The 16,188-nt window shown below is 55.3% G+C and overlaps 6 protein-coding genes across 6 annotated transcripts; 3 read left to right on the top strand and 3 right to left on the bottom strand.

The window, feature by feature from the left end:
- Window positions 1-89: 89 nt before the first annotated feature.
- On the top strand, window positions 90-1,553 carry MAM_03859 (phosphomevalonate kinase; the record flags this gene model as incomplete). Its single annotated transcript, XM_040822658.1, has 2 exons — window positions 90-358; window positions 476-1,553. The coding sequence occupies 2 exons, from the start codon at window positions 90-92 to the stop codon at window positions 1,551-1,553; spliced, it is 1,347 nt and encodes a 448-aa protein (XP_040679164.1).
- Window positions 1,554-6,882: 5,329 nt separating this feature from the next.
- MAM_03858 (betaine aldehyde dehydrogenase 2) lies at window positions 6,883-8,446 on the bottom strand (the record flags this gene model as incomplete). The annotated part of the gene is made up of 3 exons (XM_040822657.1): window positions 6,883-6,996; window positions 7,073-7,957; window positions 8,042-8,446. The coding sequence occupies 3 exons, from the start codon at window positions 8,444-8,446 to the stop codon at window positions 6,883-6,885; spliced, it is 1,404 nt and encodes a 467-aa protein (XP_040679163.1).
- Window positions 8,447-9,061: 615 nt separating this feature from the next.
- On the top strand, window positions 9,062-10,009 carry MAM_03857 (Pre-rRNA-processing protein ESF2; the record flags this gene model as incomplete). Its single annotated transcript, XM_040822656.1, has 1 exon — window positions 9,062-10,009. The coding sequence occupies one exon, from the start codon at window positions 9,062-9,064 to the stop codon at window positions 10,007-10,009; it is 948 nt and encodes a 315-aa protein (XP_040679162.1).
- Window positions 10,010-10,519: 510 nt separating this feature from the next.
- On the top strand, window positions 10,520-12,205 carry MAM_03856 (nonsense-mediated mRNA decay protein 3; the record flags this gene model as incomplete). The annotated part of the gene is made up of 2 exons (XM_040822655.1): window positions 10,520-10,584; window positions 10,723-12,205. The coding sequence occupies 2 exons, from the start codon at window positions 10,520-10,522 to the stop codon at window positions 12,203-12,205; spliced, it is 1,548 nt and encodes a 515-aa protein (XP_040679161.1).
- Window positions 12,206-12,377: 172 nt separating this feature from the next.
- MAM_03855 (uncharacterized protein) lies at window positions 12,378-13,398 on the bottom strand (the record flags this gene model as incomplete). The annotated part of the gene is made up of 3 exons (XM_040822654.1): window positions 12,378-13,017; window positions 13,108-13,168; window positions 13,263-13,398. 3 exons carry the CDS (start codon window positions 13,396-13,398, stop codon window positions 12,378-12,380), a joined length of 837 nt encoding a protein of 278 aa, XP_040679160.1.
- Window positions 13,399-14,103: 705 nt separating this feature from the next.
- On the bottom strand, window positions 14,104-15,869 carry MAM_03854 (aspartate aminotransferase; the record flags this gene model as incomplete). Its single annotated transcript, XM_040822653.1, has 3 exons — window positions 14,104-15,174; window positions 15,414-15,473; window positions 15,603-15,869. 3 exons carry the CDS (start codon window positions 15,867-15,869, stop codon window positions 14,104-14,106), a joined length of 1,398 nt encoding a protein of 465 aa, XP_040679159.1.
- Window positions 15,870-16,188: the final 319 nt, after the last annotated feature.

Genomic DNA, 16,188 nt, shown 5'->3' with positions numbered 1-16,188 from the left:
TTCACCCGCCCAAGGTACATAAATATACATAGACACACACATAACATATCGAGCTCCTGCGCCCGTTCTTGACGAGGGGTCCAGAAGCCATGGCGAGCGGGAATCCCACCGTGGCCGTCTCAGCACCCGGCAAGGTCCTCCTCGCGGGGGGCTACCTCGTGCTCGACAGGAAGCACACAGGCGTCGTGTTCGGCCTCAGCGCCCGGATCAACGTCGTAGCGGGGGAGATTCACACGAGCCCAGGCGTCCAGCTGAGCGAGATCATGGTGGACAGTCCGCAGTTCGTGGGTGCGCAGTGGCGATACGGGTACCACTTGGCGCCGCAGGGGGGCGGCATCAAGGTCACGCAGTTGCAGGTGTGAGTTGCTCCAAGCAAGAGACAAGTGGGCGATGTTGATGTTGCGGAGAGAAAGGGAGTGGGGGGGGAGTGGTTGAGCGAGCGGGAAAAACCATGGACTGACCGGCCTTTTCCCAGGGACGCCGTCATCTGCAGGAACGCCTTTGTAGAGACGACGCTTAGCTATGCGCTCACATATGTCGACCGGCTTATGGGCCGGCTGTCAGACTATAGCCTCCGGCCGGCTCGTCTCGTCGTCCTGGCTGACAACGACTACTACTCCCAGTCTACGCCGACCGACGGCCAGCCGGGACGCTTCGCCAAGTTCACGGTGCCGCTGGGCGGCGCCAACAAGACGGGGTTGGGGTCGTCCGCGGCGCTGGTGACGGCGCTGACGGCCGCGCTGCTGAGCCACTATCTCCCCCGGAGGCTGCTGGACATCACGTCCGCGCAAGGCAAGCGTAGGCTGCACAACCTCGCGCAGGCGGCTCATTGCGCCGCGCAGGGCAAGGTCGGGTCGGGGTTCGACGTCGCGGCCGCCGTGTACGGGTCGTGTCTGTACAGGAGATTCTCGCCCGACGTGTTGAGCCAGTTGCCCGAGGCGGGCTCGCCTGGGTTCGCCGAGAAGCTGGTCTCGACTGTGGACGGCGCAGTTTGGGATGTTGAGGTGCGGACCGAAGGGCTGCGACTACCCAAGGGCGTGACCCTGAGCATGTGTGATGTCGACTGTGGGAGCCAGACCGTGGGCATGGTCAAGAAGGTGCTGGCATGGAGAGCCAGAGAAGTCGACGTGTCGACTAGATTGTGGGATGAGCTCCAGGCGCGAAACGAGGACCTGGCCGCCTGGTTGAGTGACGGAAACGTAACTGAAATTCCGGTCGCCGTGGCCAAGGTCAGGGCGTTGATTCGGGAGATGGGCAAGCTGAGTGACGTACCGATTGAGCCCGAGTCCCAGACGGAGTTGTTGGACGCCTTGAGTGCCATTGATGGCGTGTACGGGGGCGTTGTCCCTGGGGCCGGGGGCTTTGACGCTCTCGCCCTGCTGACGAGGGATGATGAGGAGACGAAGAAGCGTGTGGAGGACAGGGTTGCCCAATGGTCTCGGGAGAAGGGGGACCAGGTTCGTTTGTTGGGTGTAAAGGGTGAGATGGAGGGTGTTAAATATGAGAACCTAGACGTTTACTCTGGATGGATAGCAGTCCAGGGTACAGATTAGAGAGAATAAACATTTTCAGCTGACGGTTTGGCACATGACATGGAGAAGACAAGCAGAGGGGCGGGGGGGGGAACCTTTGATTTGCCCGTTGCCAGAACCAAGCACATTATCCATGCTAAAAATACATCGACTCCAAGGAATCCCGTTTTCCTTCCTCACCTGGGCCAATTGTTGGTAACCTTTCTAAACCATGCTGCTTTCTAGTAATCACCATTCCCTGCCGAAGAGAAACAAAAGATACAACCTTGCTCAGCAACCAAGAAAAATAAAAAAAATAAGCCACATCACAAAAGAAATATCGGTACACGTGTCGCTGTCGACACACACCAAACTAATCTCTCTAGCCGCCTAATACCACAGGGGACGTGTCTCTATCTCCAAAGTGGCAGGCTGCATGGCACGAAGTCGTGGAGACGGGCGGGACATCTTGTGGTACTCGGATGGCGATTCGGGACGGAGCTCGAGGACACCGATGCGCGAGGCAGCTGCTTTCTCTCGGAGAATAGAAATTCTTCATCTTGTCAGTTTGATGGTGTGCATGAGATTTCAAAAGGTGCATGAATGGGGTACGTACTCTTCTTGAGAAACACCAGGGAGGTTAACAGGCTCGAGCTTTAGATCAAATGGAGCAGACTAAATCGTTAGCTACACATTGGAAAACGAATCCAGCAGCATCACGCAAAAGAACCTACAATCTCAATGTCCCGGCGGGCTCTTCTTCGATCCCGAAGCAGACTCTGAAGACGTGTGTAAAGCATAACGAAATTGTTCTTGACGTGCATATGAACACTCTCCGACCGAACTTCCGAGGCTACCAATTGACAAGGACCGTGTTCGTCGCGAGCTTTTGTGAGAAATGTCGAGGTTATTAGGTGAGATAGCGATAAATGTTGGGTAATAATGTTGAATGCCAAAAAAAATCGAGTCCAGCCTCGTGAGAAAAGAAGAAAAATCTCCAATTGACGGCCTATCTTCTTTCAAAAAGGCCGCAAAAATGTGCTTTCATGTACTGATGTCTTCTTTCCTATGTTGCGCACCGCGGCAGGATGTTTCAAATTTAGATTGACAACGATGTGGCGTTTTCGGAGCCCGAGAGGCTGGAACGAGAGCAATCTAGAAGAACGTTGTCGGGCGACAGAAGGAAAAAGAAAAAAAAAGGGGGCCAGAATGTAACTGGCCGAGTTGAATGATTAAAAGTCCTTGGGTAGTATAGGAGCGTCAATGTGGAAAAGCAATGCTGAACTTGCGATGATGAATGACCGACGGAGACAAACGAGCGCAGTTGAGAAGAGAAATATTTTTGTTTGTTTGCAGATGCTGAAAAAGAGTGACACGCTGACTCGGCTGCTGCCCGTCAAACGGAATTAAATCGGAGTGGGAAGAGGATGGAGGTCTAGAGAGTGTTTTCGACGAGGTGAGGATGAAGATGCTGATGGTGATGGAAGGGGGGGACGGATGATGTTATATCTGAGATGGGATTTGGTGTACGAATCGAATCGCAAGGAAGCGCGTTTCGAAGGGGCGGGTCTAGAGTGTCTCTCGATGGGAGCATGCTAATAAGGGAGCATATTCCCAGGGCCTGTCTGTCCGAAAGGTGTTTTCGTGTCTTCCTCCAGACAGGTGTTAAGAAAGTGGACGGTGGAGACGGAAAGGGAAGCGGCGTTCGGGGCCCAGGAACAGGGACGCCCCGGGGGGTGGGTGGCGGCGGGTGGCAGGGACAAAGAGAAAGGTTAGACTGCTGGCCGGCCCAATGGCGCAGAGCCAATGGCGAACTCTTGACGAAGGGCAGCCAAAAGTCCAAGACACAGACAGGCCTTGCAGCGGCGTGGCTGCCACAAGACAGGAAGGAGCGAGCACCTCACAATTGCTCACAATGGCTCAAGACGGCACAAGATGGCTCACGGTTGGGCTCGGGAACAAGACCAACAAGTCGTCGTCTGTTGACGACACGACGACATGGCTTTTGGATGGGTCCCGGTGTGTGTACTACTACTACTACCGCACGCACACGAACGGAGTACTCCGCACGCGCGTATCAAGTAGTTATTATGTGCATACCTCATGTGCCGAGTGTGCCTGGTGCCTGATGTGATGTGGTTAGGAAAGTTAACGTTAGTATCTATCTGTGTGCCCAGCTCAATGGGCGGGCTCCGGACTGTCGGACGGTGACACAAGGTCAAGCAAGGGTCTTGCACTGGTGCCAAACCCGAGCGAGCGAGTTAATGCACAGCCTCGTCCTCGTCTCGCAGTGGTGCAACGACCCAAAGGGGTTGCTGGGCCCGCCGGGCTGGATCAGGAAGGAACGGGTCGTGCATAGCATCTTCATAAATTGGCAGGTGCGTGCGTGCGTGCCTTGCAGGAGGAGGAAAGGAAGCTTTGCAAAACAAGGAACCGGAACCATGCTGGTGGGAATATTGGCAGGGCAGCCTGTTACCCGCGTAACAGAATAATGGCGAGGGGAGGGGAGGGCCACCTCCCCTTTTTGTTTTTTTTTTTTTTTTTTTTTTTTTTTTGGTTTTTCCCGTCGTTCCTCTCAGCTCCCCTCTACCTGCCTGCGTAAATACTAGGTTGCTTTACCGACGCTGGACCAATCCGAAGCATCCCCAGTGCGTGGCATTGTTCGGATGCCGCTCCGAGATGAGAAAGAAGGCGGCCACAGCCCCGGCAACGATCTGGAATTGGGCGGCGCTACGGGAGCCAAAAAAGTGGCCAAGCAACCATTTCCACACGGACGAAAAGCAGGGGACGTGGTTGACAACTCTTGGCCGGCCAAGCCGCGTCTATGGATATTGAAAAAAAAAAAATCAGACCTTGAGTGCCCGCGTCGCTGGCGCTGCCGGAATGTCAGCAGTTGTTCGAGGCCGTTGTTTAATTTCGTTTCGTTGGACCGCGACTTATCGCTGGCTGGAATGCGGTTTTGATTTTCTTGGTCAATACCATTTTTCTTTTCTCCGTACCATCTCACCTCGAAGAACCAGTCTTGTTAATTCCTGCAGCTCGAATTCTCCGAGCACGCCGACCGTGATTAATTACAGATGCGCAGGGAGGGAACAATAGAAGGCAACGTTTGTGGCCCGACCCAACAGGTACGTACCTACCTGGATGGGGCTGGACGGGTCCTTGACATGTTTCGTGACAAGACATGGTATCGGCGCTCCCTGGTGACTTCACTCTGGCATCATCACGGCCCAGCTCAATGGGCCAAGGTAGATTGCAATGGGACACTATTGCTTATTTTTTTTATCTTTTTAGTTTTTTTCGCGACGACTACTCCACTCCGTACAAGGCCAACCGTCCTTGACCCTAAACCTTTTGGTTGTTTCTTTTTTCTTTGCCCTCTTCTTCTTCTTTTTTGTTTTTCCTTTGGGTTGCATTGTACGCAATCACGACGACGACGACTGCCCAAACAGGCCGGGCTCGCTCGATCTGTCCATTGGCACATCATTGCGTCCGGCGGATGCTCAGCTGAGTTTATTCATTTATTGAGCACTACTCTATAGTAGTACTACGTACTACGTGCTCCGTACCAGGACAGCCACAGCCGCTCCGCAGCCGGGCAGCAGATTACGTGCAGCCTCACCTGCCATCCGCTTGCATGTACATACATGTACGTGCCATTGGCAAGTTACGTGCAGCATCTGCGCGCACGCAGTGCATACACAGATCCTCGCACCTTGCATGCTGAGCTGAGGATGATGCAATGTGCTCGACTCAAGTATCAATGTTATTCTTCTCATGTTACCCAAGACTCGGTCAGCTGCGTCCATCGGCCCTGGCTGCGTCAGCTATTCACGCTCCGCGCTCCACGCCTCACGCCTCGCTCTTCGCTCGTCTCTCTTCACTCTTCACGCTTGACCGACGCCTTGGTCATCCTTCCCTTCCAAGTTCTCGCCCCAGCCAGCTGTGACTGTTGGTCCATTCAATAAAATTCAGGTGAGATTCGAGCGCTCCCTTGCGTGCCGAGCCTGCCTGCACCGACCGACATGTGTCTTACTCCCTTGGCGAGTGCGAACTCGGAACCCTGAACTCACTGGCTGGCTGCCGAGGTGACGGTAATCCAGCGCCAGTACGGAGTATCAGGTGGGACAGCAACTAACACTAGTAGAAGTGGCAGTGGTGGTGCTAGTGGTCGCCGTCGTCGCCGTCGTCGTCGTCGTAGTCGTAGTCGTGCTGGTAGCAGCATCTATCCTCCATCAGCAGAGTGCCATGGCCTCGAGCAACTTTCCGGCGCGTCGACGCCCTTTGTTCCTCTGATCTGCTCCGTACAACATCATCAACTAGCGAAGAAGAAAAAATCCGCCCTTTGCCCGCCCCCGCTTGCTTGCCGACGGGCTTGTGTGTCCGAAGTCAGACTCAGGACCCCGAAACCATTCGATTGTGCGTACGTAGCTTCGACAGCGTGCCCGCCCGTGTCGTGTTCACTGTTCACGCTCTGGGACAACGGGAATGGCAATTTCGACCGACATCCGACATCCTGGCCAATACCGGCTTCTCGGCTGCATGAGATTGACGAGATTGAATTGTCCCCAAAAAGTCTGGTGGCCTGCGGTGCGGTGGACGGTGGATGCAGGGCACTCGGGCCACTTCCACTTGTCAGCCGACGACCAACGTGATAAACCGACACCTTTACTTCGCGTCTCTCGTCTAAACAGGGACGGCTGAAAGGAGGTACGTAGTGGTGGTGGTGGCAGTAGTCATTGACCGTGCCGTGCTTGGAGCATTTATTATTGTCCCAGTCCACAGGTTCCAAGTCAATTCCAGGTCAGTTCCATGTCAATTGCCGAAACCCCAGCCAGTCCAGGCGCGCACCGGCTTCATGTTCCCGTGTCCTGTCCTGTCATCCACCACACCCCAGCTCCCAGCTCCCGGCTCCCGGCTCCCAGCAATCAGTGCAATACTAGTGGCATGTATGTACGTAGCAGTTCACCAATCCTGCCCACGGACAGGGGCCCGCCCCCCGGGAGTTTTAAGGGAGATCTCGCTAATCGTCTGATCGGTGCTCAATTAACCCACCCCCCCGTGCCTCTTCTCTCGCCATCGTCGCTCTTCCTGTTGCCCGACCGGGCGCCTGATACCTGGTGCCTGGTGCCTGGTGCCTGCTTCTCTTCCGAGTCTGAAAGGCCGTTTCCCAATGTTTCCTGGCGTCTGCTTCGTTACTGTCGGCCTTCGGTGCCTAAATCATCAGCTCAGTCGCCCCGACGGACGCCTTGTGCGAGGTCGCGGAGCACGTCAACCGGGGTGAGCCTCACGTCACACGACACCATCCAAGCCCGTCCACAACCAAGTCGCCAGTCCACCGACGCACCCGACGCGGTGCAAGGTACCAGACTTATTGCGGATAGCTCTTGACGTGGAAGCTCTTGGGTTTAACAAATTGCTCGAAGCCGAACCGCCCCAGCGTCTGACCCTTGCCAGACCTCTTGAACCCTGTCCAAGCAAGATCCTGGTGTCCTCAGTCAGCAGCAAAAGAATAAGTGAGCACGGCATCCCAGGGAATTGGACCGTAGTCAGTCACTTACAGGGCTGGGGTAGTCGCAGCGGTTCACGAATACAGTACCCGCCTCCACATCTTCTGCCAACTGGTATCCCTTTGCTGTGTCTCGGGTCCAGATGCTTGCAGTGAGACCAAGTTCACTATCATTCATAAGTTTTATGGCCTCGACATCACTATTGACCTTCATCACCGGAATTACTGGGCCAAACGTCTCCTCAGTCATAACAATCATTGTGTGGTCCACCTCCGTCAGCAGCGTAGGTCTCACAAAGTTGCCTTTGGGTGGCGGATTGCTGAAGCTCTCGTTGTTTGGAGTAGCATCCTTGGCGCCTTTGTCTAAGGCGTCGCTGATGTGGGACTCGATTGTCTCCTTGGAACGTTTGGAAATGACGGGTCCAACCTGAGTCGTCCTGTCAAACGGGTCGCCCAGTCTGTAACCTTGAAGCACCTTTTGCACGCTCTCGACAAAGGCATCGTGGATTTTTTCGTCGACGTACACTCTCTCAATGGAACAGCAGCTCTGGCCCGAGTTGAAGATGGCTCCGTCAACAATCTCTTCGGCGGCCCAGGCGACATCTACGTCGGATCGAACATAGGCAGGATCCTTGCCACCCAGCTCCAGCCCAACACCCACAATACGATCGGAAGCAGCCTTTTGGACGGCCAGACCACCGGCCACAGAGCCAGTGAAGCACACGTGGGCAATTCTTGGGTCCCGGATCAGTGATTCCATGACAGTCGGTGAGCCGCAGTGGAAATATTGGAGGACGCCTTCCGGCAGCCCGGCAGTCGCAAAGAATTGAGCAACATGCTCCACGATGGTGGGAGTTTGGGGAGACGGCTTGAGAATCACGGTATCGCCTGCTAATATTGCGGGAATGAGGGAGTTGACGAGAATAAGGTAGGGGTACTGAGACACCAACAGCGTCAGTATTTGATAAATTCGACAATACTAAATAGTACTAGCAGATTCAGTCGCGGAAAAGGCACGTACATTCCAAGCAAAGATGATGAGGACGGGTCCAACCGGAACCTTGCGGATGAAGCGCCGGAAGCCTTTTTCTGGTTCGCCGTCTGTGTCCTTGAGGGCGTCGTCGCTAATCTTCAGCAGGTATTCGGCGCGCTTGACAGCTGTGGCAATTTCCTTGCCGGTGTAGGCAATGGGACGGCCCATCTGCACGGTCAATTCCTCGGCAAGCTCAGCCTCGTGGCTGGAAAGCTCCTTGAGGAATTTCTCGACAATCTCTTGCCGCTCCTTGAGGGTAGTCTTGCGGAAGCTCTGAAACGCCTCGGTGGCGATCTTTGGCATCTGGTCAAGCTCTGCGGCGGAGACGCCATTTCGAGTTATGATGGCTTCGTTGGTATTTGGAGAGATGGTCTTGATTACTTCGACGGACATTTTTGGCAAGCGAGGAAGATTCGAACAAATAGTCTGCTTGTATCAGGGAGCCGTCGTGGAAAAAAGCGGTTGTGGTTGATTTAGGGCTGTGAACGGCTTTTCCGAGGGTGCGGAGGTGTTGACGTGGGTTAATAATAAGTGGCACCGGCGAGCAAGGTAAGGATAATCAACGACCATGACGCTGGTCCCCGCCGCGGCCATGTAGAGACTCGGGAGTACGTAGCACGGCGCACAGCGCACGGAGTGAGTATGCGGTGCAGATTACTGGAAACGAGTCTACAGCTTCAATGTTCTCTCAAGAGTACGTCGGCAAATGGGTTACTTAAAGTTACTCAAGTACCTACTTTAGTAATAAGCCACGATACGATACGATGATGCCCCGGAGCGTTCTGGAAAGTTGGCGACAGCGTGGCTCCTGCCCAACAAAAAAGCCCAGGTGCCTAAAGTATGTATCCGTACGCCCCACTTGCGCAGAGTCTCGGTACTCCGTAATGCCCCATCATCTTATCGTTATCGCGTCATGCGCTGCAACTTTTTCTCCGTGGTCCGTGGTCGCTTCACATTCTGCACCGGCGGCCCCGACAAGCTCATCCTGCCAGCAGGACAACAGCCGCAATGGCCCCGGGAGAGAGCAATAAGTTTCTAGATGCTCCCGACAGCGAAGATGACCAAATAGACAACTACAACTCTGACAACGAGATAACAAAAGGCGGTCGCAGGGCAAAACGGCGCAAGGTTGAAAGCGATGATGAAGATGCTGGCAGCGGCGTCAACCCAAGTGCCAGCGATGATGAGGGCTCACTCCACGAGGACGGACAGGAAGGCGACTCCTCAAAACGAGACAAAAAGGCCAAATCAACATCTCGCAAAGAATTGCCCAGATTAGAGACAGGCATTCCCGACATCACCAAACCCTTGACGAAAAAGAATCTCGTCGCTTCCGAAGAAGCCATTAGGAAGTCAGGCGTGGTATACATGTCCCGTATACCGCCAGGAATGAAACCGTCTGCTCTGCGAGCTCTACTGTCACCGTACGGGAAGCTGAACCGGATATTCCTGGCTCCCGAGGATCCTACTGTCCGCGCCAGACGAAAGCGTGCCGGTGGTAACAAGAGAGCGTTGTTTACGGAGGGATGGCTTGAGTTCGTTAAGAAGAAGGAAGCAAAGGCGGCTTGCGAGTTATTGAACGGGCATAATATTGGTGGCAAGAAGGGATCTTTTTTCCGCGACGACATCTGGAACTTGGTCTATCTGAAAGGTTTCAAATGGCACAACCTGACAGAACAAATTACGACCGAGAACGCAGAGAGGACAAGCCGCATGAGAGCTGAGATTAGCAAATCGACCAAGGAGAACAAAGAATTTGTTCGAAACGTGGAGAGAGCCAAGATGTTGGATGGCATGCAGGCCAAGGCGAAGAAGAGGAAGGCTTCCCAAGTGGAGGACGAACTCGTACGAGAGGGCGGGCGGTCTTTCAAACAGGTACGACAAGTGAAGAAGGACGATACGGGGGCGCAGGATCAGCCGGCGAGCGTCACGAGAGTCTTGAGCAAGATTTTCTGAGGTACCCAGTGCCATGATGTGTAATTTCGGATTGATTTGCATAGCGTTGTGATCTTAAACGTCGTGGATCCGATATTGGATAGTTGAAAAATACATCGAGTCGTGCGCCAACTGAATCAGGATGGTGGAAGATGTGACGGTTGACTCGGCATGCACTTAGCGGTAACCTTGATTTACAAGACAGCTTTTACGCGCCGCTAGTCACATACCATCCATACTTGCTTAAGATGCCATTGTTTGTCTGTTATGCCAGTCCCGAGTCTCGGTTTCGATTGACTACCCTGTACTTGATCCATCCATCGTTATTGCATGGACTTACCCGGGAAGGCACCAGGGAGTCCTTGCCCCGCCATCCCGTCGATAAGGTTCTCCCGACGCTTATCAAGCAGCGGGGCAAGATTTTCTTGATCCTTGCGAGTCACAACCGAGCCCAAGTCATCTGCTGCTGGTCCTTCAATCTCATTTCCAACAAAATCTTTATCTTCATCCGACTAAATTTCACCATCGAAGATGTCCATGGACCTCGACGATGCTCCTGTACCCATTGGGGTGGCAACACAACAGACAGCCGCGACGTAAGTTGTGCCGCCCTTTTTCCCTTTCTTTTTCCACTTCTTTTCTCGTGTGTGTCTTGTTTTCCTCCTTTCGGTTCTGTGGGTGGATGGATATTGTCGCTTCTCAGGACCTACTACTAACATGATATGTGTATCAAGTATTCTCTGCTGCAACTGCGGCGCCCCTATCGACGGAACGACCGCCACCAATGCTCTCTGCTTCAATTGCGTCAAGCTCACAGTCGACATCTCTCAAGGGATCCAGCGCGAAGCGACTCTCAATTTCTGTCGTGACTGCGACCGATGGCTGCACCCGCCGGCCAGCTGGGTCGTGGCCATGCCCGAATCCCGCGAGCTGCTGGCCCTGTGCCTCAAGAAACTGCGAGGTCTCCATAAAGCCCGTGTGGTCGACGCAAGCTTTGTCTGGACGGAGCCGCACTCCCGGAGAATAAAGGTCAAGCTTACGATCCAGGACGCCGTCCAGGGCGGCGTCTTGCTCCAGCAGAGCTTTGAAGTCGTTTACGTGGTGGCGACGCAGCAGTGCCCCGAGTGCGCCAAGTCATTTACCGCCAACGTCTGGAGGGCGTGCGTCCAGGTGCGACAAAAGGTCTTGCACAAGAGGACGTTTTTGTTCCTGGAACAATTCATCATGAAACACAACGCCCACAGAGATACACTCAACATCAAGGATGCCAAGGACGGCATCGATTTCTTCTTCTCGCAGAAGAACCAGGCCGAAAAGTTTATCAGCTTTCTCAACTCTGTTGTGCCCGTCACGGTCAAGGCGTCCCAGGAGCTCATATCTCACGATGTTCACACGTCCAAGAAGTCGTACAAGTTTACTTACTCGGCTGAAATCGTGCCCATATGCAGAGACGACTTGGTCGCCATGCCCATCAAGCTGGCCAAGCAATCCGGCAATATTTCACCTCTAGTCCTGTGCCACAAGATTGGAACTTCGGTCTATCTGATGGACCCCCAGACTCTCCAAACTGCCGATATTGCCTCACCGATATACTGGCGCGCCCCCTTCAGATCGCTTGCCGACGCCCAAGAATTAGTAGAATTTATCGTCATGGACATCGAGCCCACCAATACCCGAAGAGGCAAATGGGTCCTCTCCGAAGCCACCGTCGTCAGAGCATCAGACCTCGGGGTCAACGACCAGAGCTACTTTACGAGAACACACCTGGGCCACTACCTCCAACCCGGCGACTCTGTCATGGGATACCTCCTTACAGGTACCATGTTCAACAATCCCGAGTACGAGGCCATCGAAGAGTCCAACACATACTCCTCCACCATTCCCGACGTGGTCCTGGTCAAGAAGCACTACCCGCGTCGCCGGAAGAACCGCCGACGTAACTGGAAGCTCAGACGCATGGGCAAAGACGAAGGCGAGCTCCTACCCAAGAAGGCAGATCAAGATCGCATGGACCGCGAGTACGAACTCTTCTTGCGGGATGTGGAAGAGGATGAGGAGCTTCGTGCCGCTTTGGCTCTTTACAAGAACGACAAGAAGAGAGCAGAGGAGGAGATGAGCGTTGCGGAAACGGAGGAGGGCGAGGATGACGGCGTACCTCCGGTCAATATGGACGAGCTGCTAGACGACTTTGATGAGCTGACAATGCAAGACTCTTGATAGCAGGGGCCACCAAAAAGAAAAAGAAAAGAAACAGAACAAAAGAACGAAATAAAAATCAACATTGGCGTCTTGCTCTGCGCATCTATAGTCTCATACCTAGCTGAGCATTCCCAGTCGCGCATTTGTCGTATCATATATTTCGTAACTGTAACGCCGCAAGTTTGCCGTCTCAAAAGAACCAAGGTATCGTATCCTCCTCCAGCTTCTTGGGAGTCTCTCTCCGCCTCTCACCCATCCTCATCATCTCCCTCTCCCTCTCACGCCTCGCCCTCCTCTCCCTCACGCCAAAAGGATCATCCTCATCACCATCATCCTCCAGCGCTGCCTCAGCACGATCCTCCGCCCCAGCCGACGCAGCAGAAGACGACGCCAACACCCTCCGCGTCCCCCCCGGCTCCCGCGAAGAGGCCGAAACCACAACAGGCCGCGGCCGCAACGACACGCCCGAACCGCCCGACCTCCCCCCAACGACGGCCGGACTCACCTCCCTTCCGCGGCGCGTCTCCATCAATCCCTGCAAGCTGCTTCCCACCCAGGGCGCCGGGCCCGCCTCGCCGCCTCGCCGCCGCCGTCGCGAAGCCGCCTCCCTGCACCTCGTGCCCGCGGCCGCGGCCGCGGCCGTACCCGGCCCAGGCACCACCGGTCTCTCAATCTCCCTGATGGCCGCAGCGTTCTGCGCCGCCGCCAGCTTCTTCAGCCGCGTGTACTCGGCGCGGTGGAGGTGCGCCGTGAACAGGCGAGCCGTGTCCAGCAGCTCGTCCTCCACCATGCGGAACCGGTCGTCCCCGCGGGGCCCGGCGATCATGAACCTGCGAAACCGAACAAAAGAAGAAGAAGAAAAAAAAATGAGCCACACGAGCAAAGGGACGCCCTCGGCGGGAAAGAAGGCCAAAACGTACTGCTGGACCGGCGGCACCGGCGGCGGCGATGTAGACGGACTACAAATCCCACCGGCGCCTTCTGCCCGCCAGGTCAGTCAGTCTTTGGACGCTGCTCGTTCTCGAGGGCAGGGCCGCGCAGGGCCGCGCTGGGCCGCGCAGGACAGGAGACGTACGGCCTTGCTCCGGGGCGCGTCGAGAGCTGGAGCGCCGCGCGGGGGCATGAGCACGCGGGCTCTGCCGCCCGGGCGCCTTGACTGGCGGCGAGTCCTCGGGCTCGCGTCTAGTTTTCCACGGCAGCTTTCGGGGCATGGTCGAGCGTGGCGGGTGAATGCGGTGATGGTGTTGTTTTGCTGGTTGCTCGTCGGGAAGGGTGTGCCGCCGAGTGGGGTCGCGAACGGGGACGAACCGACGCGCGTTGAGGTCATCATGACTTGGGTGCGCTGTGATTTGTTCGTTGCCTGTTGCGACGACGCCGGCCGTCCAGCTGCGGGGTTTTCCATTGAGCTGGAATCCATGCATGGCTCCTTGGCCGTTTCAATCACCGACTTCGTTGTGTCATATCATTGTTGCAGTCTTTGTGGTTGAACAAGAAGATGAATAAAAAGTAAAAGAATACACACACATGGATGGGAGAGAGTTGGCTGCAATGTCCGATAGTAATAACCACCACCGACGTCATTGAATACACCGCCATGTATGCATCTTTTGCACGTGCACGCCAAACTGCGTGATTGCACGTTACGCTTGCTGGAGGATTTTGTCAAGCTCTAGTCTCTACGTGTTCTGCCCACATCGACCAATGTCGCCCAAAGCGAGCGCATATAGGCCACCGTTGTCGGCTCTCGCATATCTCTTCACCACCCAGTGCGTCCTTGGAATTTCCATATTTCTAGTACACAGGCCGGGCGTTCCAGCTCGAGGCCCCTTGTACAAATAAAAACGTGCTACATGTAAAAACCGAAACAACATGGCTTCCTCCCTTTCCTCTTCATCCATGAGATTGCCCGTCGCGCTTTACTGCACCTCTCTCACAACTTTGTCAATAGCAGTAGCCACGTGGTCAATATTTTTCGAATTCAGGCCGGCCATGGAGATGCGGCCATTCTTGGTCATGTAAATGTGGTAGTCGGCGCGGAGCTTGAGGACCTGAGCCTCTGATAGACCCGTGAAGCTGAACATGCCAATCTGGTCAGTGATGTGGTTCCATGTCCCAGGGGTGCCGAGCTTCTCAAGTCTCGAGCGCAGTTCGTTGCGCATGGTCATGATTCGGCCGGACATGGTCTTCAAGTTGTCCTCCCACTCAGCAAAGAGCTTGGGGTCGTTCAGGACGGTGGCAGCAATACGGGCACCGTACAAGGGGGGGTTGGAGATTTCGGAGCGCTGGAGAATGGCCAGTTGGGAGGCAATTCGGGCGATGGAGGTGCTGGCGTCAGGTCCGGGGCTGGTGACGACGTGGAAGCAGCCAGCCCGCTCGCCGTAGAGGCCAAAGTTCTTGGCGAAGCTCTGGCAAACAAAGGCCTCAAATCCCTGGTCAATGAAATAACGGATGGCGGCGGCATCTTGGGCGAGGTTGCCAGAGGCGAAGCCCTGGTAGGCACAGTCGAAGAAGGGGAAATGCTTCTTCTGCGCGATAATGACGGCAAGCTCCTTCCATTGGTCGAGTGTAGGGTCGACACCGGTCGGGTTGTGTGCGCAAGGGTGCAAGAGGATGATGGAACGATCGGGAGCAGCTTGGATGGCGGCCTTCATGCCCTCAAAGTCGAGGCCATTCGTTTTCTTGGAGAAGTAAGGGTAGTCGGCAACCTGGAGGCCGACATTTCCAAAGATTTGCTTGTGGTTAGCCCAGGTCGGGTTGGACATGTAGACGGTCCGGGTGCCCTTGTAGAACTTGGCGAGGAAAAGGGCGCCAAGATGAACGGCTCCGGTGCCAGAGATGGTCTGCATGGAGGTGGCCCGTTTCTCCTTGAGGGCTGGGGAGGCGGCACCGAGAATCAACTCGGCAGCCTTGGAGGTGAAGTCGGCAAGGCCGGCAATCGGGGCATATTCGTGGTTCAGTTCGGGGTTGTTTCGGAGAATTTCATCAGCCTAATATGGCGACGGTTGGGGGGGTTGGAGGATTTGGGGTTTTGACCACGAGCGCGGAGCTCTCCAAGGCCGACGAGACTGGGGTGGCGGCCACCGGTGGCATACGATACGACAGATTTATCCACAGATTTATCGGCACCAAGCAAAGGAGGGGGAGACAGAGCAGAGCAGAGCAGAGGAGACGGGCCAGGGCCAGGGGCAGTGGGCAGTGGGCAGTGAGCAATTCATGAATTGCTTACCTTTTTGACAACAGGGAGAACCCAGGGCTTAGCATTGTCATCACGATAAGCGCCAATCCCCTATTTGCAGGGCGTCAGCACACATGACAGGACCAGACGAGCTCAACCGGAAAGCTGCATGGTAGTTGGTCACACGCAAAAGGAGAAATAGACGAGAAGCGTCCCGGTCCAGTGGGTGCTGGCACATACCAAGTCAACCTTTTGGGAGCTCTGATCAGCCTTGTAAGCGCGAGCGAGGCCAAAGAGAGGATCCTCGGGGGCCTGCGGGACGGTCTCGGCGGGGAAGCTAGTTGCAGAGGCCATGGCGGGCGAGATGTGGCTGGCAATGTTGTTGAGCCTCGCAAGTGAGGAAGAGGGAGGAGCAGAAGAAGACGACGAGGTTGGCGAGGTCGACGAGGGCGGCGGCGGCGGCGGCGGCGATGATGATGATGATGATGATGATGATGGAGGAGCCATCATGGAAGAAGGGGAGGACTCGAGGATGGTGGTGGGGTGACTGATGGACTGCGGCTAATAATGGCGACAGTGCCAACAACAACAACTCTCCTCCGTGGTCCGTCTGGTCCGCAGGGAGCAGCAGCGACGATACGCAGGTAAAACTGCAGGCCAAAGACAGCGGCTTTGCCCGGTCGAGCAAGGATCGGAATCCAGAGCCAGAGCCAGCAGAGCCAGACACCAGACAAACGCAGACGCAGGATGCAGAGGCGGTTGGAGGCGGAGCGCGGCAGAGGTCGTATTTACTATTCGAGCAAAACAGCGCAGTCATGTGCCGAGT

The sequence above is a fragment of the Metarhizium album genome (assembly GCF_000804445.1).
Source record: "Metarhizium album ARSEF 1941 chromosome Unknown scaffold_8, whole genome shotgun sequence".
NCBI classification, from domain to species: Eukaryota; Fungi; Ascomycota; class Sordariomycetes; order Hypocreales; family Clavicipitaceae; genus Metarhizium; species Metarhizium album.
This window is presented reverse-complemented; position numbering and strand designations above follow the sequence as displayed.